At 34.1% G+C, this 21262-nt stretch overlaps 3 protein-coding genes across 3 annotated transcripts; 2 read left to right on the top strand and 1 right to left on the bottom strand.

Moving 5' to 3' along the window:
- Positions 1-700: 700 nt before the first annotated feature.
- Positions 701-5219, bottom strand: LOC100807397 (BRAP2 RING ZnF UBP domain-containing protein 1). Its single transcript, XM_003542583.5, has 11 exons — positions 4832-5219; positions 4646-4754; positions 4437-4551; positions 4210-4307; positions 3081-3187; positions 2650-2905; positions 2003-2056; positions 1529-1672; positions 1395-1459; positions 1229-1283; positions 701-1139 (listed from the first exon to the last, which is right to left on the bottom strand). The coding sequence occupies exons 1-11, from the start codon at positions 5122-5124 to the stop codon at positions 981-983; spliced, it is 1455 nt and encodes a 484-aa protein (XP_003542631.1). The 5' UTR covers positions 5125-5219; the 3' UTR covers positions 701-980.
- Positions 5220-9305: 4086 nt separating this feature from the next.
- Positions 9306-12218, top strand: LOC100806865 (ABC transporter F family member 4). The gene is made up of 2 exons (XM_003542582.4): positions 9306-9424; positions 9749-12218. Exon 2 carries the CDS (start codon positions 9758-9760, stop codon positions 11918-11920), a length of 2163 nt encoding a protein of 720 aa, XP_003542630.1. The 5' UTR covers positions 9306-9424; positions 9749-9757; the 3' UTR covers positions 11921-12218.
- Positions 12219-18886: 6668 nt separating this feature from the next.
- LOC100799406 (probable clathrin assembly protein At4g32285) lies at positions 18887-21171 on the top strand. The gene has a single exon (XM_003541427.5). The coding sequence runs from the start codon at positions 19064-19066 to the stop codon at positions 20900-20902; it is 1839 nt and encodes a 612-aa protein (XP_003541475.1). The 5' UTR covers positions 18887-19063; the 3' UTR covers positions 20903-21171.
- The last annotated feature ends 91 nt before the right edge of the window (positions 21172-21262 follow it).

The raw sequence follows: 21262 nt of genomic DNA, 5'->3' as shown, positions 1-21262 counted from the left end.
GGTTTTTTTTCGAGATATGAGAAAAGTATCATGAAAGATAAAATATTTGTTAAACAATGACGAACTCATAGGACGAGATGAAGGCCTCCATCACTGGCATGAACACCGGCCACTGCCACGACGTCGTCACTCCCGCTGCAATCTCCATCGAGAACGCGATCGATACCCTCGCATCGGTTCTGCACTCGCTCGGCAAAAATTGATTCCTTCAATGTCAACATTTATGATCTGGTATTGTTCCTCGGCGCGAGTTTGAAGAAAAAGAGGAAGTTGCCATAGAGGATGGAGGTAATGAGGAAAGAAGGGATAAAGAAAAAGCCACCGGGGAACAACGGTCGGAGATGACGTTGGAAAGGGTAAAAGGATCTAGTGTGAAATAATCTATAATAACATGATTCATCTCATGGTTAAAAATCATGATCCACTTTAGACCACCTATTAAAAATACCCTCATCCATAACCATTTTCAAAATTGCAAATCTCAAGCTACTGGCCACCACGCCTCGTCTAGGGCAAAGCAAACAATTTACAAGAGAAATATTAGTAATACATTTGATTATTGGTTAAAATTTATTAAGACTTATGAAATAATGTGAGATTGATTAATATGGAGTGAAATTCATATCATTTTGTGAATATATTTTAATGAATTTCAATGAATAATAAAGAATTTACTGAAAATATGACTCTGACATTGCAATGGAGCTAAATTGTTACTTGCTAATTTTTGGTTAGTTACCATCGTAACCACGAACGGCATCAGAGAGGAAAGGGTTAGGACCACGAAATTCGTTAAACTAACTGTTTACAAGAATAAACTATACAACATCTAAAATATGCAGACAGCAATCCATGGCCACGAGTTGGAACTGCCTCTATATATCAACAAGTATCAGTGTAATAATCAGAAGCAGTGTCCTTCCCTCCTAAAAAGCAGACTACCCATAAGTTCGAATATTGTGTTCTGGTTGAGGTTGCAACTAATTCCTCCTTCGGCCAGACTTTTTGTTTCTCTTACTGTGGCCTGGAGAAGATTGCTCATAAGCCACCGGCAGGACTGTTCCCTCCTTGATCCCATTTGAATCTGACATTTTATCAATTGTTTTTTGTGCTTCTAGAAAAATCTTGATATCTCTAATCTGTTGCATCATCATTTAACCCATCACATGACAATAAATTTGGAAAACTGTAAAACTGCACAAAGAATCATTGAAGCTAGTTGCAATACCTGTTCCTCCAAATCAATTATCCTCTCATTCATCAATTTAATTGATTTAGCTTCCCTAAATGATCATATATTTAGACAGGGATCGAGAATGAAGTTATAGTCTGAAGTGGTAATTTCCTGTTATATCAAATTTAAATAAATATGAAATATATAAAAGCATATGTACCTCTCTTCAGCTTCTTTAAACTTCTTCCGCCAAATCTCTTGATTTTTTATGAGTTTCTGATTGACCTAAGGTAAGAAATAATGGGTAAATAGCCGAGAATTCAAGCAAATAATAAACCAAATGTATGAAGTTACCTCAGCAATGGCATTTCTTTCTTCTGTACACTTTTCCAGTTCATTTTGGATATCCTGCATTTCAGAAGCTGCAGCTTTCTCCACTGCTTCAGACATGGAACTTTCCATTTTACTTTTTGCCTCCACTAGTAAAGATTCATAATACTAAAACAAAAAATCATTAACATAATCAGATTTCAGAAACACACCATCAGGAGTACTATTACATCAGAAGATCAACAACATATGGAGAGTATCATAACATTTGTGCCAAAGCCTTTCATCATAAGAGAAAGCTACCAGACTTGATGTTCCTAATCCAAACCACACGAAGAGTAATTTCATAACTTCCAATGACATTTCAGAAACAAGTAATTTTCAGGCATAGTTGATGACATAAAACACTCTACAGTTCTGTACATCCAATTCAAAGACTCCTTTTACAGAATTGTTCACATCTCTCAAATAATTTTAAAGACATCAGGGTTAACTCACTTGTCTTTGTGTCTCCAACTGAGATGTAAGAAGACGGTTGTATTCATCCACAATCTGTTCTCATGTTAACAACTAATTAGTGATCATGCAGGGCAATGAAAAGTGAAAAATTTAGAGTACCATGTTAACAGCAATGGCAACAATATACATCAAGTACCACATAATAAACAACCAAACGATTGAGATGGGGTCATTAAATGATTTTGCAACTTCCATACAAGATAGCTTTTTAAAATTTCATCCCCATATTCTATTTGAATTAACTATATGGGCCTATGTCTATAAGACAGTAATTGCACCAAGTGCTACTATGTGCAAAGTGTCCCATGTTAGTTATAGCATACAAAATCATACCAGTGATGCCAAGGTTTGTTGTTTCAGACAAATCTGTCCAAGCAAGTCTTGGAATAAATAAAGAGTGATGCTATATCCTACTACTAATCCTCCCAATACTTTTATAAAAAAAAAAGTATTATGTGCAAAAATTAATGCAGTTGATGGCTTGGAAATATAAAAAATATTCGATACTTTCTTCATTCAATGTAGGAAGATTAGTAGATAGAAAATGTAGGAGGATTTAGAATTATTCATGAATAAAAGGCAAAAAGACATTCAAGAGTTTAATATGTGACTTATGAGAACCATACCGTTTCAACTTTGCTGTTGAAAAGGGCCCCATTAATTCCCAAATCTTCACGGCATTCGCACATACCACAATCTCCTTCCAGTGACATACAGCGAAAATTCATCTCCTCCAACTTGCCATCAATTTTAGACTGGTCCTGGTTCAGTCGATGGACATAACTGTCACCCACATAATCCCAAATTTGCTGTGTTTTAAAATCAAGAGAATAGCAATGCTGAGTATCTTTCCAATGCTGAATGGCATGTCCTTCTTTATATCTAGATAAAAATAAAATAAAATCACGGCATTAAAGTCTTCCCCAACAAAACAAAAGTACATGGCATATCAAGGACAATTTTTTTTTACTTTTTCATATATTAATATATTAATTAGGGGCTTTCAGTTTCATACACAAGTTTATCAGTGAAAATAGAAGAAATGATAATATGTTACCTTCCACATCCAACAAATCCACAAATCATACAAACCCAGAGATCATCTAATGTTCCACAAATAAAACAGGTTGGCTTCTCATCCTGTTGCTGACAGAATTGACAAACCTACAATATAAACATGAAAGGCATTTTACAAAGAATTTTCCATCAATAAGGAATCCTTCTAAGTGTACTCCAAATAAAATCACCGCTTTCAAAGTTCAAACTGCTTTTGGTGCAGGAAATTACAGCATAATAAACACAACATAAAACTATATAACTGCTTTGAAAAAAAGTTTCTATTTGCACTTCTAATTAAAAAAAATATTACTTTATTTTCACTTTGGTTCCTGTTTTCAAAGGTTTGCATAAGAAACTGTTTAAACAATTAAAAGTTATTTTCATTGTTTTGTATAAATTGCAAGCCTTTGAATATAGAAAACAATTTGAAAACAAGGTGGTATTTTTAAAATTAAAATCAAAAACAAGAAACAGAAATAGAAACTACTTTCTCAAAGTAAACAAGCCATAAGGATTTTAACATCCAGAATGTGAATCAATAAGAGTCCACATTCCATCTTGATACATGAATTTGAGCAGATGAGATCAAAACATTTTGGCTATAAAAAATTTGCATCACCTTTATACCATTCATTTGGAACCTAGTGTGAAATCCTGATTTATCACAATGATAACTGATGAGATGTCCATGCAAAATTACAAGATACTTTCAACTTCCATAGACAATGCATCAAAAGTATTAAGTTATCAAATTCTATCCAATTAAATCCTTAAATCTTGATAAACAACAGGAGCTTATGGCAACCTGTAATTAACCTCCAGATTTATTTTTTGGTGTACAACGGTGGTAATGGGGATCGAACCTAAGTCCTCGTGCATCTACCCCAAACCCCCACCACTAGGCCAACCCTAGTGGATTAATTAACCTCCATAGTTAGCGTAAAGAAACCAAAAACAAATGTAGCAACATGAATGACCAAGTTTCTCATCAAGTCTCACAACGCTCCAAGAAGAATTTATTCAGGTTAAACCAACACGTTAAGACAATAAAATCACCTAAACCAACATAAATCAGAAGTGTAATAAATTGCGCAAACTAGATTTAAAGGAATGAAGAACCCAAAAACCTGGCAAGACAAGTACGTCCACTTTGAAACACAAGGGCAATCAAATGAGTGGTCGCAAAGTGTTGTGAGAATCCCACTCGTATCTGGGTCCAACCTCTCTAGCATTCCATAAAAAACAGATATCATAATTCACAACCAATACCTCACAAGAGTATCATTGCCAGGGACAAACAGAAAAACAGAGAAAAACAAGAGTCTCTAAATAAAGACACACAAATGCAACTCACCAAGACAAACAGGACAAGTTGGTATTTCCGTACAACCAGGAGGCGGAGTCCCAGCAACTTCTGCATATTCAGAATACTCCACGGATTGCAGAAACAAAATATGGCACACCTCTGCCTAAATTTTGATTATCATTTGAAATATTAGAGCAAATTGAAAACCAAAAAGCTAATGAAGATATGAGGGGGTGTTTCTAAAAAAGAAAAAGTACCTCGGCAGGAGAAAACTTCTTGGCATTGAAATTGGTAAAAAATGCGTCGGCGGCAAAGTGATCGGCGAACTCGATGAGGACGCTATAGCGATCTTCGGTGCCGTCGTTTCTGTTAGGCACGTGAAAATGAAGGGTTAGTTAGGGTTAGCATGTAAGAGAGTGGAACTGAAGGGAAGGGAAGCTTACCTGATGAAGAGAAGGTGGTGGAAACGGTCGAGGTGGGGTCCACAGAAGGGAATGAAGTCGTGGAAGGAGAGGTAGTTGGGGACGGCGAGGATGAAGAGGAGAGAAGAAAGAGAGGTCTGGGTTGGGAGCGAGGAATGGGAAGAGGTTCGGAACAAGTGGAGTGCGCCTCTGCGTTCGCTGAATTTAGGGTTGTTGGATTGGGATTGGGATTGGGATTGGGATTGGGATTGGAAGATGGTTTGGGGATCCAGAGGGTGGTCCTCTTCCACCGAGTGGACTCGGAGCAAGAACATGCCTCGCCGGGATTCTCAAATTCAACGGTGGTGTTTCTGTTTATCGGAATATGTGTTTGATAGATTGTTTCTGAGATGAAAATTAATCAAAGCCAAAGACTTCTTTTATGATAGTACCACTATAAAACAAAACTATTTTAAAGAATAGTAGCTTTTAAGTTAAAAATATTTTTATTATAAATTATAGACCTATATTTTGAAATAAAAAAGATTTAAAATATATTTTTTTACTTCAAATTCAATTTTGAATAAAAATAATTTCACCAAATCAAAATTATGTAAAAGCCAAGTTTGCAAATATTCAACAAATGCATACTTACTAATTTGATTAGGATGATTTTATATTAATTAAGATTAAATTATTAACTATTTTGTTCATTGTGAGGAATTAATCACAAGTGAAGTATCCAGAATTATAAATTAAGATTTTTTTAAAGAAAAAATATTTAAAATAACAAGTGAAGTATCCAGAATTAATCAAAACATGAATTTAAAAGAAAGTACTCAAAATTATAAATTAAAGAAGAATGTAGTGTGTAAAAGGAAAATAAATTAAAATAACAAAAAAAAATAAGAATGTTGTTTATTCTTTTTTAATAAATCCTAAATTAAGATATTGAGTTATTTTTAAATTTTTTTTATAATTTAATATATATATATTATCAGTGTATCAAGCATATGTTACAATATAGTCTTAAGATGTGTTTATGAACATATTTTCTTAGGGTCAACCAAAAAATTTGTTTAGAGAGTAAATTCATCTTGATGACATGTTTGACATAATTTTTTTGCTTAAAAGTTTAGTTTTGTATTACAATACTGTTGCTTTTGCAAATTTAAGTTTGATCAAAACTTAAATTTGTAAATTTAAATCTAAATATACACTTAATTTCCTAATAATTGTTTAATTACTAGGTTGATTTTTGGTAAAGAAATTTTATTTTTTAATCAACAACTATACGAGGAGCTCCTTTGATAATTAATAACATGAGATGTGTGGTATGTGACTCAAAATCACAAATGACACAAGTGAGAAGACGTTGAAATAGTGTTGTCATAACTGTTTTCGGTTATTATAACTGAATTGGTTTTGACATCAAAGCATAGCTAGAGTGTACATATATATATTTGATCATGTAATGTAGTGGGTGGGTTTTTGAAGAGGCTAAAAATAAAGAAAAAAAAAACTGCAGAAATCAGAGAGTTCTAAAGGGAGGTAGTGAGGTAGGTGATTGAGAGAGGTTTTGTCGAAAGAGAAACTAAGAGAGATCAAAACTAGCTGTTGCTTGTATTGAACTTGTAATTTCATGATCAATGTGATGATGAGGAACTGCACTTTTCTGTAGATGTAGGCACATTGTTGAACCACGTAAATCTTTGAGTTCTTGCTTTATTGTATTTGTTTGCTGTGTTTTCTGTTTTTCTTTTTTGATCTTGTGCAGGTTTAAGAGTTGCAAAACTGATTCAAAGAACCAATAAGATGAGATTATGTTAACTGAAAACTTAAATTAAGATAAATTCTAAAACACTAGTTTTTCTTTTTGCACAGCAAAAAAAGATTATATATTGATTAAAGTGAATTAAAATCTGCCACAAGGAGTGTCAGAGATCACTCACGACAAACATGAAGTGTTTGCCCCTTAATGGGATTAAGAACCCCTACATGACACACGTTCGCCTCCCAGGCTGCAATTTATGCACTAAACATACATAGTTGCAATCACATCTCCTATTACCTTTCCCCGACTTATACATTCATATTCCTCACCGAAGGAAAAAAAAAAGCATCACATGCCCTGGAGCCCGAAAGCCACTACCCGATATTCAATACACAATTTAAAGGATCCAAACACCATACATACAAAGATGAATCAAACCCTTTAAAAGAAACCTTGCACCAGCTCCAAGTTCTGTATCGTGAGAGCTCCCAAACCGCTTTTGAATCTCAGCTAGCTTGATTAAAAATGATGTCATTTTTGTGGTTCCATATTGTCCACACCACAAAAGCCCATGAGGTCCACCACGCCATCCTTACCATTTTACCATTTATGTTTCCTACATGCTGCCAGAAATGCCATGTACATTTAGAAGGTAAAATCCTGATTTCTCCCAGCCACATATAGCATCCCGTCCATATATATCATGAGAAATCGAACATTCAAATAGCAAGTAATTTATAGATTCCACCGTAGTGTTACAGAGCACGCAATAATTACTGCTTCCAATAAGAGTAATGTTCCTCTTCCTCGAGTTATCTTGTGTTTGGACACTATCATGTGAGACCTTTCATATGAATCCTTTAACCTTTTATGGAATTGGTAATTTCTATAGTTTTCTGGAAAAAAAAAATTGAATCCTCCACATTTTCCACTTCATTCAACTCTCCTTGCATTACCTTGATCCACGTGAATGACCACCAAGTTGCTTTTGAAGAAGTTCACCTTTAACCCTATGCCAACTCAAAGCATCTAAGAATTGCTTTCAATGTAATAATATCTCTCATGTCTTCTTTAAAAAAAAATAGTGTCATCCACAAATTGGAGAAGCAAAACCTTCAAGTCACCACCACCTATACCAACCCCCGGTAAAGCCCCTTTGCTTTCGCCTCCCTTAACATGCCACTAAAGCCTTCCGCTACCACCAAAAAAAGAAACCAAGTTAGATCTCCTTGACGAAGTCCCTTTTGAGCATAAAATTTCTTTGTTGGGCTCCCATTCACAAGAACGGAAGTAAATGAAGATTGTAAGCAACCCCACATCCATCTAATCAATTTCCTACAAGACTCCAACCTATGTAGCATGTAGGCTAGAAAATCCCATCTTACTGAGTGCTATGCTTTCTCAAAATCGGCTTTGAAAATGAAACAACTGTTCTTCTTCGTCTTAGCTTCCTCAACAACCTCATTTACAATCAAAACCTCATCCAATAAGGGAAATAGGCCTAAACTTTCTCAACCCTTCAACATTCTCCTTTTTAGGGATAAGTGTAAGAAAAGATGAATTTGTTCCACTTGATAAGTCTATGTGTTGTTTGTGTTTGGATCCTATCTTGAATCTTGTGTTTGTGGGAACAAATGGTTAGGTGGATGAGTTTAAAAGAACCTCGTGTTCGAGAATGTTAGGACACAATACTCTGATAGAATATGACATTGGGGCATGAACTTCTGTATTAATTGCATGAAGTTCTAAACATATAGTTTTTATCATTTTTGTTTCACATGTTGAGTCTTTAGGTCATTCTCTAAAATTTTGAATGATCTTGTTTTGAGTCAGAAATATTTTTATATCTTTAATTGATAAGTATTTAATTTGGTGATTAACGTAAATATGAATATTTTACTCATGTGAATTCCTTTATATTTATTGAATGAAATTATTTTATGTAATTTGATATTTTTATGTATTTTATTATATAAATATGTATATCGGAATAGAGGGTGTTACAACATTCATCCTTCCTCCTTGGACTTCATTTGAAAGTACTCTTTAACTTGACTCTTGATTTTAATTGGCTCCTCACACCACACTCCATCCACCATCAATCATTTTAGACTATTGCTTCTTTTAGTGTGGTTAACAATGGCATGAAAATTTTGCGTGTTTACATTCCCCTCCTTAAGTCATTTGATTCTTGATTTTTGACACAAAATGGATTTTTGAATTTTTGAGTTTCTACAAAATTCTTTAATCATGTCTTTTCTTTTACATGTTTTCTCCAAATTTCATTTTTATATTTAGCATTTAGAATCAGATCGATATAATTAAGTTTTAAAGCAACAATATCATTATTATTATTATTATTATTTATTAAGAAGAAATATTATGACATTATAAAATTCAATTATAATTTATCATTTATAATAAATTTATTAACTTTTAAAATAATTATTTTAATTTAAATAATAATTTATAATTAAATGACTATATAAAATTATTAGAATATTTAGTGCATCTGCATGACTTTTTTTTAGTAAAAATGTTACAATGTTTTTAAATAAAACATGTACGCGGAACGGGTAAACCATTTTAAATATGATAATAATTATCTTATACGAGATTTCAGTAAAAAAAAAAAATTTATCTTATACGAGATAAAAGGGTAAAATAAGTACAATAGTATTTAATGACTATTTATTTATTTAAGGTTCACGTATTTATTCTTTTATATTTTTTTTATCTAATAGAGTAATAACATAATATTATCATATCTCTTGTTGATATGTGAAAATCTTTCACGGGTGGAGTGAAACCCTAACTCACATCGACTCGACTACGAGTGTGCCCAGCTTCTGCGAAATCAGGTTCGGCACTTGTCTGTCTCTTCTCGCTGCAATCCAATTTCAATTTCCAATCCGATTATTTGTTTTTCTGTTTTGGGTTCCTTGATCTGCTGCATCCTCCTCTTCCCCGGTCGATTGTGTTCTAGCTAAGCCCTTGTTTGTTCATGCTTCTAATATATGCATTTTCTGATTGACAAATCAAATCAAGATAGATTAGATACAATTAATTATATTTCCGTGTGCCATGCTCGTTTGTTTCATGCTTGTGTGTTTTCAATACTTGCCACCTTCACAATTATATAGGATTTCCTTTTCTTCAATAATTTTTTTTTCTGCTTGTGTCAGTTTTCTACAATGGGAAGGAAAAAGACAGAGGATGCTGGCCCATCTGCTAAGGTCAAGGCTAGTAGCAAAGATCCTGCTAAGAAGGAAAAAATTTCTGTCTCTGCCATGCTGGCCAGTATGGATGAAAAGCCTGATAAACCTAAAAAAGTCTCTTCTTCCTCCAGTAAGCCGAAGCCCAAATCTGCTCCAAAAGCTTCCACATACACCGATGGTATTGATCTTCCTCCATCCGATGATGAAGATGATGATCTCTTGGAAGAGGAGGAAGCCAAAAGGTCCAGTCAGCAGCAGCAAAGGCCTGGTTTGAAGCCACTTGATGTGCCTATTGCTGAGAAGGAGTTGAAAAAGCGTGAAAAGAAGGATCTTTTAGCAGCACATGTTGCTGAGCAGGCAAAGAAGGAGGCTCTCAAGGATGATCACGATGCTTTCACTGTGGTCATTGGAAGCCGGGCTTCGGTGCTTGATGGAGGAGATGATGCTGATGCTAATGTCAAAGATATAACAGTAGAAAATTTCTCCGTGTCTGCACGGGGTAAAGAACTTCTGAAAAATGCAACGGTGAAGATATCTCATGGAAAGAGGTATGGTTTGGTTGGGCCCAACGGAAAGGGCAAGTCCACGCTGTTGAAGCTTCTTGCTTGGAGGAAGATACCGGTACCTAAGAATATTGATGTCCTTCTGGTTGAACAGGAGGTAGTTGGTGATGATAAAACAGCTCTTGAAGCTGTTGTTTCTGCTAATGACGAACTTGTTAAAATTCGACAAGAAGTTGCCTCTCTGCAGAATGCAGCTTCTGTTGAAGACAAAGATAATGATGAGGAAGACGATACAGGAGAGAAGCTAGCAGAGCTATATGAAAAACTACAGCTGATGGGATCTGATGCTGCTGAAGCTCAAGCATCAAAGATATTAGCTGGTTTAGGTTTTACAAAGGATATGCAAGCCCGTCCTACAAAATCCTTTAGTGGTGGCTGGAGGATGAGAATTTCTTTAGCTCGAGCACTTTTTGTGCAACCAACTCTATTATTGCTTGATGAACCCACAAATCATCTTGACCTGAGGGCTGTTCTCTGGTTGGAAGAGTATTTGTGCCGTTGGAAGAAAACTCTGGTGGTTGTCTCACATGATAGGGATTTTCTCAACACAGTGTGTACTGAGATTATTCATCTCCATGATTTGAAACTTCATTTCTATCGTGGAAATTTTGATGATTTTGAGAGCGGGTATGAACAGCGTCGTAAAGAGATGAATAAGAAGTATGATATTTATGCCAAGCAATTGCAAGCGGCTAAGAGGAGTGGAAACCAGGCTCAGCAAAAAAAAGTTAAGGATCAAGCTAAGTTTGCAGCAGCTAAGGAAAAAAGCAAGGGCAAGGGCAAGGGCAAGGTTGATGAGGATGAGGCCCCACCAGAGGCACCTCAGAAGTGGAGGGATTACAGTGTGGAGTTTCACTTTCCTGAACCTACTGAGCTCACACCCCCACTTCTGCAGCTTATTGAAGTCAGCTTTAGCTACCCAAACCGGGAAGATTTCAGGCTCTCAAATGTTGATGTTGGCATTGATATGGGGACTCGTGTTGCCATTGTTGGGCCTAATGGAGCTGGAAAATCTACGTTGTTGAATCTTCTAGCTGGTGATTTGGTTCCTTCTGAGGGTGAAGTTCGAAGGAGTCAGAAGTTGAGGATAGGAAGATATTCCCAACACTTTGTGGACCTTCTAACAATGGATGAAACAGCTGTGCAGTATCTTCTGCGTCTCCATCCAGATCAGGAGGGACTTAGCAAGCAGGAGGCTGTCCGTGCAAAACTTGGTAAGTTTGGGCTACCAAGTCATAACCATCTTACTCCTATTGCCAAACTATCAGGAGGGCAGAAAGCTCGGGTGGTCTTCACATCTATCTCCATGTCAAATCCACACATTTTATTGTTAGATGAACCCACCAATCATCTGGACATGCAAAGTATTGATGCATTGGCCGATGCACTGGATGAATTCACCGGTGGAGTTGTTCTTGTTAGTCATGATTCAAGATTGATATCACGTGTATGTGAGGATGAAGAAAGGAGTCAAATCTGGGTTGTCGAAGATGGTACTGTCAAAAATTTCCCAGGAACATTTGAGGATTACAAGGACGACTTGCTGAGAGAGATTAAAGCTGAAGTTGATGATTGAGCTTCCTTTTCTGAAAAAAATTATTTTAGTGACAATTTGTCCTCATATATCTACATTTTTGGCTTCCTGTATTTTGCTGATAAAGATTACTTGCCTCCCGCCAATGCTGGACTTTGTCCTCCCCTTCTCCTTGTTCATTTTCTTGTATTCTGCAACTCTGTAATTTTAGGTTGCGGGAAATGCTATTAATACACTAGTGAGACTTGTGGTTTTTGGATTACCAAAGTTTGAGTTAAGAATATATAGGAACGTGTAATTTAAACTGTTACGACTAAATAAACATCTGCTCTGTTCCAAATTTTGTTTGTGTTTCTGTAACAAATCACCTCATAATGTTGTCTATTGATTCAAATTTTGAAGTGCAATATCCAACCAATCTTATATATTTTTTCTGGTGCAATTGAGTTTACAAACTTTTTTTGTATGAAGACTAAGGTGGATGCATTTTTTTTTTGCACAGCAAAAATCAGATATTATTATATATAACTCAGTACTAGGTGTACTGGAAATAGGATACAAATATATAGGGCAAGTTGCCTAACCCAACCAACATAAAGATAGACACAAAGCAAAAACAACAGAGACATAACCCCCCTAAGACAGCTGCTCCTTCAAGTTAGAAGACCACTGGTTGAAATGCATATCAAAGTCTTTGTCCATGCATTTTAGCCAAGACCAAGTGTGGAACAGAGCTTCGTCCATGACTTTTTCGGGACTGAAAATCTGGTTATTGAAAACCACTGAATTCCTATGTTTCCAAATAGTCATGGATAGAGCTATCCAAAGTACTTCCCATCTCTTGACTATATGTCTCTTGCTGTTCCAGTGAGAAAATTGAATAAAATGATTTATAGGGTCAGTGGGGAAAGGGCCCACTCTACTAACCCAATTTAGAACCTCCCACCAAAGGCTCCTAGTTGCTGAACAAGAAAACATAATATGGCCAACTGTTTCCTCCTCTACATCACATAAAGGGCATCTATCAGATGGTAAATCTACCTGCCTCCTTCTTAGATTAGGCTTAGTGGGCAATCTGTTTTTTAAGAGCCTCCAAGAGAATGCACTTGCTCTTGGAGGAATTTTCAGATTCCACAAACTCCTGTAGACACTGTCTTCAGCAGCAGAGGTACCATCACCCATCAAGAGACTGTATGCTGATTTTGTGGAATAAGACCCAGTAGAATCAGCCCTCCACTCAAGACAATCCATACTAGAAAAGTGGATCTGAACATCAGCAATGTCCTCCATGAAGGCAGCCATCATATCAATCTCATGATCAAAAAAATTTCTCCTCCATAGAATTCTCCATTCCCACCTGTTATCAGCAAATTGGCCCATTAGGTTGATAGTAGAGTCTTGGTGAAGACTGATTTGGTACAAAGCCGGGTACTTGTCTTTGAGGGTGTAGTCATCCCCCCTCCACTTATCCAGCCAGAACTTAACCTTGTCCCCTTTACCCACCTTCCACCTCAAGTTGCTGGTTAAGATATTATGATGCTGCTGCTGGAAGACTGATTTTAAGTCCCTCCACCAAGGAGAGATGTGAGCACTGTTTTTATCATATAGTAAAGCATGCCATCCTCCATATTTGGACAATAAGATTCTTGCCCAAAGCTGATGCTGATTATTCACCAGGTTCCAGCCCCATTTGCCAAGTAAGGCTACATTAAACTTGTTCAAGTCTTTAATTCCTAACCCCCCTCTGCTCTTAGGAAGACAAACTATGTCCCATTTAACCCGACTAAGGTGGATGCATGTGCACTGCTGTTCAAAAAATCCAGTTGGGCTCAACCTGTCCAAAACCAAACTGGCACAAATAACATCTGGAGAAGAGTGAGCTGCTTGTTGGTGTTAAAAATGATGGCAATTGAATCAAATTTGATACTTGTATTTTAGCTTGTAGTTTGATGCTTAAGTTTCTTAGTTTGTTATGTTTGTCACTGCTCAGTAGTTATGCCTTTCAGATTTGTCTTGTAACACTTAAACATATTGATATATTTGGAGTGTGGAAACAGAAATAGAAAATAGAGGTATTCATGCATTAGCATATTACAGCGTATTTTGCCAAGCTTGAATGTTATTGCGATCAAGGCTAGTATTCACCTTCCTTTTGATCATCGTCTGCTGGTTCAAAATCTTACTACACAGGTAATAAGTTGCTGAATATCCAAATAAAACGCGGCTATTTATTTGTCATCAAGAATTATGCGGCCTGTATTATTGTAAAGGATTTATTATGCTTTGATAACAAATGATAATGATTCTAAAGAATTTAGAACCAATACTAGGAATATGTTAATTATTTATTCTAAAAAGAAAATTTAAAATATTGAAAATAGTTTGGGCAGTAAACTGTTTAGTATGTGTTGTCTAGGTGCCGAAGACTGGGTTTTAAAATACTATCACTGTTAATCTTCATATGGCAATGATTATTTTATTTGCCTTCTATATTGGCAATGACTTTTAAGCATATTTGTGTACGAATATCATTTAAGCACGTGAACAGAATGTATGATTGAATTTGATTATATCTCAAAATTTCTTCTTAGCTATTGGAGTATTTCATAAAGAGAAAAGTAAGGTACTGAGATAATTTTCCATGTTCACTTTGTCCCAGAAATTCTAACTATATCTAACTCAATCTTTGTTAAACAAACTAATTATAGGTTTATAAAAGTCAACAAAAGATTAATATAAATAGATTTACACTAGTGATAGCATCCCCATGTCCTTTCTCTTGCTACAGATTGAACAAGTTAAAGAACATCTAACCTAAACACTACTACCAATCTTCACAGTCAAGTTGGATTGGACAATTCTCTACTGTTCGTGATTCTACCTGTATATAGTTAATTCATTTTCTTTGATCCTTTCATTTCATTTTCCTGATTTGCTTTGTGATGAATTTCAAAAAATACATTGGTTCCATCTGCATCCCTTGTAAATACGGATTGTGTTTAGTTATATCCCTCTGAAACATGTTTTATTTGCATGTGTAGGCTTTATGATTATCGTACAAATCTATGGAAATTGGAAATGTGGTGCTGATGTCTACTGTGGTTTGTTCTCCACAACTGAGTGACAAGGATGCCGATGATGGACTGTTAGGAGTTATGAAGATTCCAAACTTACTTGGAATTTTGATTGCTTGCAATTTAGAAATGGTTTTGTTAACTAAATTTTTATGGGATGACACTATGAACATGTTAACTCGATGAACAGCATGATTTAACTACTTGTGTACAACAATCTTGCCGTTTAAAGCTTCCAAATTCTTATCATTTAAGTCTTGCTGTTCGAAGCTTCCAAATGCTTTTCATGGAGTAGTCAGTTGTTGCTCTGTATATTTGCTTGCCAGGCTGATGATCATTGTTTTTTCTTATGAAGTTTGTAGTGCTGGTGATTATGGTTGGAGCACACGGCCTAATCTAGATCCCCTTAACTAATCTAATTTTTGAGTAATATTGAAGTAAAAAAGTTTCACAACATTGTTTATAAAGGAATACTTGAGTCCATTTCAGGACTTGTCTTCTGGCAAATACTACTTACCGTATGATTTTTTTCCTTCTTAATTATAAGAAATATTGAATTACTTTTTTAAGTGTATTAATTGTTAATTTGGTTATCCTTGATTAGTCGTGAGATCTATTGATATAATATCTATATAAAATAAAACAAATATAATAAATATAAATTTATAATTATTTGAATTTGAGTATGTATTTTTGTTATTGTGAATACTATGTTTAAATTACTTGAATTTTGTGTTATAATTAATCATTTTAAATTTTTTTATTGAGAAAATTAAAATTTTATTTTAAAATGATATTTTTAATCATTTTGAAGATATCAGTATAATTATGTGATATTATTAAAATTTTGAATTGGTTAATCTCGTTACCGCTTAAACAAAACTTTGTCAATGTAATGAGATTATTGTTATTCTTGTTATATTTATTAAAAAATAATTATCATTGTTATATTTTAAAGTTATTAATCTATAATTGCTTCAAAAATTGACTTTATCTATGAAGATTATTATGTAATCCAAATGTTATATATTACTACTGCAAATGTTATATATTACTACTGCAATTTAACTGTTATAAGTATTATTTATTTATAATAAATATCATTGATTTAAATATTAGTTTAAAATTAGCTAAATATCTATAAATTCTGTATTTTCAGTGGTTCATAAAATATATTTTAATAATTAAACTATTAATACTCTAATATTTGGATTTAATTGTAACAACAAAATTAGCCAATACATATTACACTATTAATAATAACCGTAACATATACATATACATATGTTATATTTCACAAAACTATCTAAAAATTTAATTAAATATTAAAAAATTAACTAATAATTGAAAGACAAAAATTTAACTTATTAAATTAAAAATATTTAAAAATAATAAAATAATGGCTTGTTTAAAAAAAATTGAATAAATATATTAAGGATAAAAATATAAAAGTTATAAGCTAAAAATTATCATTTTAAAAATGATAATTCAAATAAAATTTTAAAAAAATTAAAAATTATTAAGAAACAATTAAAATAAACTTATTTACCGATCTATTAAATAAAATTTTCAACCAAATAAAAAAACATTAAAATTAATTGGAATGTGTGGTCCCAACATACCATAGCCATAGACAACATATATGATTCAGTGCGTCTAAAATTTTCAATCTTAAAAATTCCGATTAAATTACTTACGTGATTATACAACCAGGCGTCAACAACTTTATCTATTACAAAAGTGAGTTCATAAATGTGAGTTTTTTTTTCTTTTTTCTTTTTCTGATTTTTACTAATTTTATTAGAATCGTTAGCATGTTACTTAACAACGCAAGCATGTTCTCCTGAGTAGATTTGTTAATATAATTTGATTTAAAAAAAAAGAAAGTAGAAATTTTTTAATAAAAGATAAGATTGAAATTAGGAAATTAAAATAATGATAAGGATGCGTCGGTAATGACTATATTCAACAAGTTATTTTAATTATTTTTAATTTTTTATTAGTTGAAAATTTTATTTCACTTAAAAGAACTTTAAAAACAAGTTTTTTATGTAATTTATAATATTTTTTAAACAACATTTTTAAAATATTAATTTTTATTTTCTTTTTATCTATAAAATATTTATTTAATTTTTTTATTATTCTTTTTAAATATTCATTATGTTATTTTATATTTTTGAATTAATTTTATCAAATACTTATAATTTAATAAGTTAACTTAAAAGTTTTCAAGTATAAACATATTTTTAATTAATTTTCCAGCTAATTTTATCAAATAACTGTAAAATTGATTCAAACCAAATCATAAAAAATAATTAATGTAATTTAGTTTAATCAAACTGTACGTAATTTTTATCAAAAAATTAAACCAAACCACAATGCAAACATTGCTAATATAGTTATTAAACTCTAACTTTTGATCAAAACTTCGTTATTTAATGATCGCTGACTAGGCCTAACCTTTCTTTTTCCTTGATAGAAAAGGCTTGGTGCGCGTGTCCACATTTCTTATAACCGAAGATATGTGATTTAAACATTTAATTTTTAAGAAATAATATTTTACCAATTTAAATGTTAAATTAAAACATTTCATAAATATACTACTAAATTTACAATATGTTATATAATTTAAAAATTAATTAATATTGTATCATATAATACAAATATAACTCAGATTTGAAAGTTATGAAGTTGAATTAAACTAATCTAACGAAGAATTGTACGCAGATATTTTTCAAATGGGGAGGATCCAGAAAAAGATATTTAAAGTATTTATATACTTTTCATCCGTTATGAGAGTGGACAACAACGTCAGCATGTCCCGTTACGCCGACAGCGTCGTATCATCATAAAAAATTTCATTGCGATATATGTAAAGTCTTTTTTTTCATATAATATTTTATAAAAGATAAATGATGATTTTGAGTTTTGAATGGGTAAATTAATGAAAATTTGGTAGAAACAACAAAATTTTTTATTTAATTTATGAATATGTAAAAAATATGATAATTATGTCATATTTGTATAATTATTTTGTTATTAAATTATAATATTTAATAATCAATTACATATAAGTATTTGTTATGATTAATTTGATATTTAAATTATAAATTTTAGGAATTAATTTATTATTAAGTTGTATATAGGACATGATTATCATTTTTTTTATATAAATTTAGAGACTAAATAAAAATTTTATTCTTACACAAACTACATTTTTATCCATTTACATATTGACCAAAATAATTATTTAGTCTTTTATAAGCATAAACATTTTTATTTAATAAGAAATTATTTTATATACAATTTTTAAAATAATATGAATCTAATAAATATATATTATGAGTCCAATTTCTTCACAGTGGACATCAATAAAAATACCTTTTATATGATTTTTATAAAAATTAGCAAATTTAATATATAATTTATTTATGGGAAAATAGAGTATGCACAGATAGTATAGATAATTTTATCTCATCATTTAGTTACAAATCACGAAGTATAATAATTTTATTAATTTTTATGATAATTATTTTAAAAGTCATATCAAATTATTAATAATAATTTATAATTAAATAATAGTATAAATTTACTTTATATAATCAGTCGATGATGACTAATTTCTTTATTTATTCATACAATATTAAAAAGCTATTGCATTGTTAATATTTTGATTAGATTCCTTTTTTTTATTTTATCCTTTGAATAAATTATTGACTTTACACAAGTATAAAATATTTTTTTATTCTTTTTAATAAGAAAATATTTATAATTTATTTTTGTAAAATTTTTGATATATTTTTTTATTCTCACAAAATTAAAATGTGTTATTTTTTTTATATACAAACTTTGAGTTATTTAAATTGATTATGCATATAATTATTATAAATATGATATTTTTGATATCAATTATAAGCCATGCACGTAGGTTCCGGACAAAAAAGGACATACTGAAAATCTTTTGATAGGAGAGAAAAAAGTATAGTGAAAGTAATAAAGGAATATAGGGCATGAAAATCCGCCGTCCATTACGCTTTGTCTTCCTCTTCACTCTTGGTTCCATTACTGTGAGTTACAGACACAACACAACGCACTTCTTCTCACTGTCCCCATGGCATCGAGCACGATCCGCAAGGCGATTGGCGTGGTCAAGGACCAAACCAGCATCAGCATTGCCAAAGTCGCCGGCAATTTGGCCCCCGACCTCGAGGTCTTAATCGTCAAAGCCACCAGCCACGAACAAGTCCCCGCCGATGAAAAATACGTCCGAGAAATCCTGACATTGACGTCGCTTTCCAGAAGCTACATCAACGCTTCTCTCGTCACCATTTCCAAGAGGCTCAACAAGACTCGCGATTGGATCGTCGCCATCAAAGCCCTCTTGCTCGTTCACAGGCTCTTGGTCGACGCTCACCCCGCCTTCGAGGAGGAGATCGTGCACTCCACGCGCCTCGGCACCTCGAGGATTCTCAACATGTCCGACTTCAGAGACGACGCGCATTCCAACTCATGGGATCAAGTGGGTTTCGTTAGGGTTTACTCGCTGTATCTCGATGCGAAGGTTGATTTTGTGGCTTATAGGAGAAAATTAAGCGGCGGTGTTGTTGAATCTGTGGAGTTTAGGGATGAGTTTGGCTCTGCTGAGAGAGAGAGGAATGAGGTCACTCCTGTGAGGGAAATGGGAGCTGAGAGAGTTTTGAAGAGGTTGAACCGTTTGCTGCGGATGCTTGATCGTGTCTTGGGTTGTAGGCCCAGTGGTGCTGCCAAGAACAATAGTTTGGTGCTGGTTGCGCTTTACCAGGTTGTGAGGGATAGTTTTAAGCTTTATGCAGAGGTGTGTGATGTTTTAGGGGTGTTGTTGGATCGGTTCACCGAGATGGAGTATGAGCATTGTGTGAAGGCCTTTGATTCTTATGTTAGTGCTGCTAAGATGATGGATGAGTTGGTGGGGTTCTATGGTTGGTGTAAAGACACGGGAATTGCGAGGTCTTCTGAGTACCCTGATGTGCAGAGAATCACTGATAAGCTTTTGGGGACTCTTGAGGGTTTCTTGAAGGAGATGAGTTGTAGGCCAAAGAGTCCTGAGAGGAAGTTAGAAGTGAAGGTAACTGTGAATGAATCACAACCAGAGGCAGATATGAATAAGGTGAAGGCTCTTCCAGCACCTGAGACTGAGAGTTTTACACCTCCACCACCCATGTCGGTTGCACAGCCTAATAAGATAGCTCCCAATTCTCAAAAGCAGACGAGTGATTTGGTGGATCTAAGGGAAGATGGGGTTTCGGCGGATGAGCAAGGGAATAAGCTAGCTTTGGCATTGTTCTCTGGGGCTGCAACTGTGAGGACAGAAGGTTCCTGGGAGGCATTTCCATCAAATGGGGAATCTGAAGTGAAATCTGCATGGGAGACACCAGCTGCTGAAGCTGGGAAAGCAGATTGGGAATTGGCATTGGTGGAGAATACTAGTAACTTGTCAAGGCAAAAGGCTGACTTGGCAGGGGGGTTTGATCCACTGTTACTGAATGGGATGTATGATCAAGGGGCTGTGAGGCAACATGTGAGCACAACTCAGCTGAGTGGTGGGAGTGCTAGTAGTGTGGCACTGCCTGGACCCGGGAAGAGCGCCACCCCGGTTCTGGCTTTGCCTGCTCCGGATGGAACTGTTCAAGCTGTAGGGCCGCAGGATCCGTTTGCAGCATCACTGACGGTGCCGCCGCCTTCATACGTGCAAATAGCAGACATGGAGAGGAAGCAGCATTTGCTTGTGCAGGAACAACAGCTGTGGCAGCAGTATGGGAGGGATGGGATGCAAGGGCAATTGGGCTTGTCTAGAGTTGCTGGTGCTCCTGGTTACTATGCTCCTGCCCCGCAACCTATGATGCCTTATGGAATGCCACAATTTGGAGGCATTGGGCAACCTGGAGGCTATTACCCTGCACCTTATTATTGAATTGAAGTGAGGGAGGAACTTGTTTTGAGCCAAACTGTGTTTTTTCATGGTCTTCAAGCTCTCCGGAAGATCGGACTCTATTTTTCTGTCTTTGCGTTTGGGATATAAATGTTCAAAATATGTTTGAAGAGTTTCATACTTCGCAAGTTATAAATGATATGTAGTATATATGAAATATTTAAGTCCTTATTTTTGGTCGTTCATCACTCCCTGCCGTGTAATTTTGACACAAATCTGATATTCTAATATCAATAGTGGACTTTCGGATAGTAAGATGACTCAGACCCTCTGGTATCAAGTGTTTTCTACGTAGTTTTATATACTATGAAAGAGAAATGATAGCAACATGGTCACTAACTA

Source organism: Glycine max, chromosome 13, assembly GCF_000004515.6.
Source record: "Glycine max cultivar Williams 82 chromosome 13, Glycine_max_v4.0, whole genome shotgun sequence".
NCBI lineage: Eukaryota > Viridiplantae > Streptophyta > Magnoliopsida > Fabales > Fabaceae > Glycine > Glycine max.
The sequence above is the reverse complement of the archived record's forward strand: the minus strand, read 5'-3'. Positions and strand labels throughout refer to the sequence as shown.

Coding starts and splice junctions, on each gene's coding strand:
- LOC100807397 (XM_003542583.5), bottom strand. CDS start 5,124: ATGTTCTTGCTCCGAGTCCACTCGGTGGAAGAGGACCACCCTCTGGAT. Junction 4,552..4,645: donor AGAAGTTTTCTCCTGCCGAG/GTACTTTTTCTT, acceptor ATCAAAATTTAG/GCAGAGGTGTGCCATATTTT. Junction 1,673..2,002: donor AGTTGGAGACACAAAGACAA/GTGAGTTAACCC, acceptor TTTTTGTTTTAG/TATTATGAATCTTTACTAGT.
- LOC100806865 (XM_003542582.4), top strand. CDS start 9,758: ATGGGAAGGAAAAAGACAGAGGATGCTGGCCCATCTGCTAAGGTCAAG.
- LOC100799406 (XM_003541427.5), top strand. CDS start 19,064: ATGGCATCGAGCACGATCCGCAAGGCGATTGGCGTGGTCAAGGACCAA.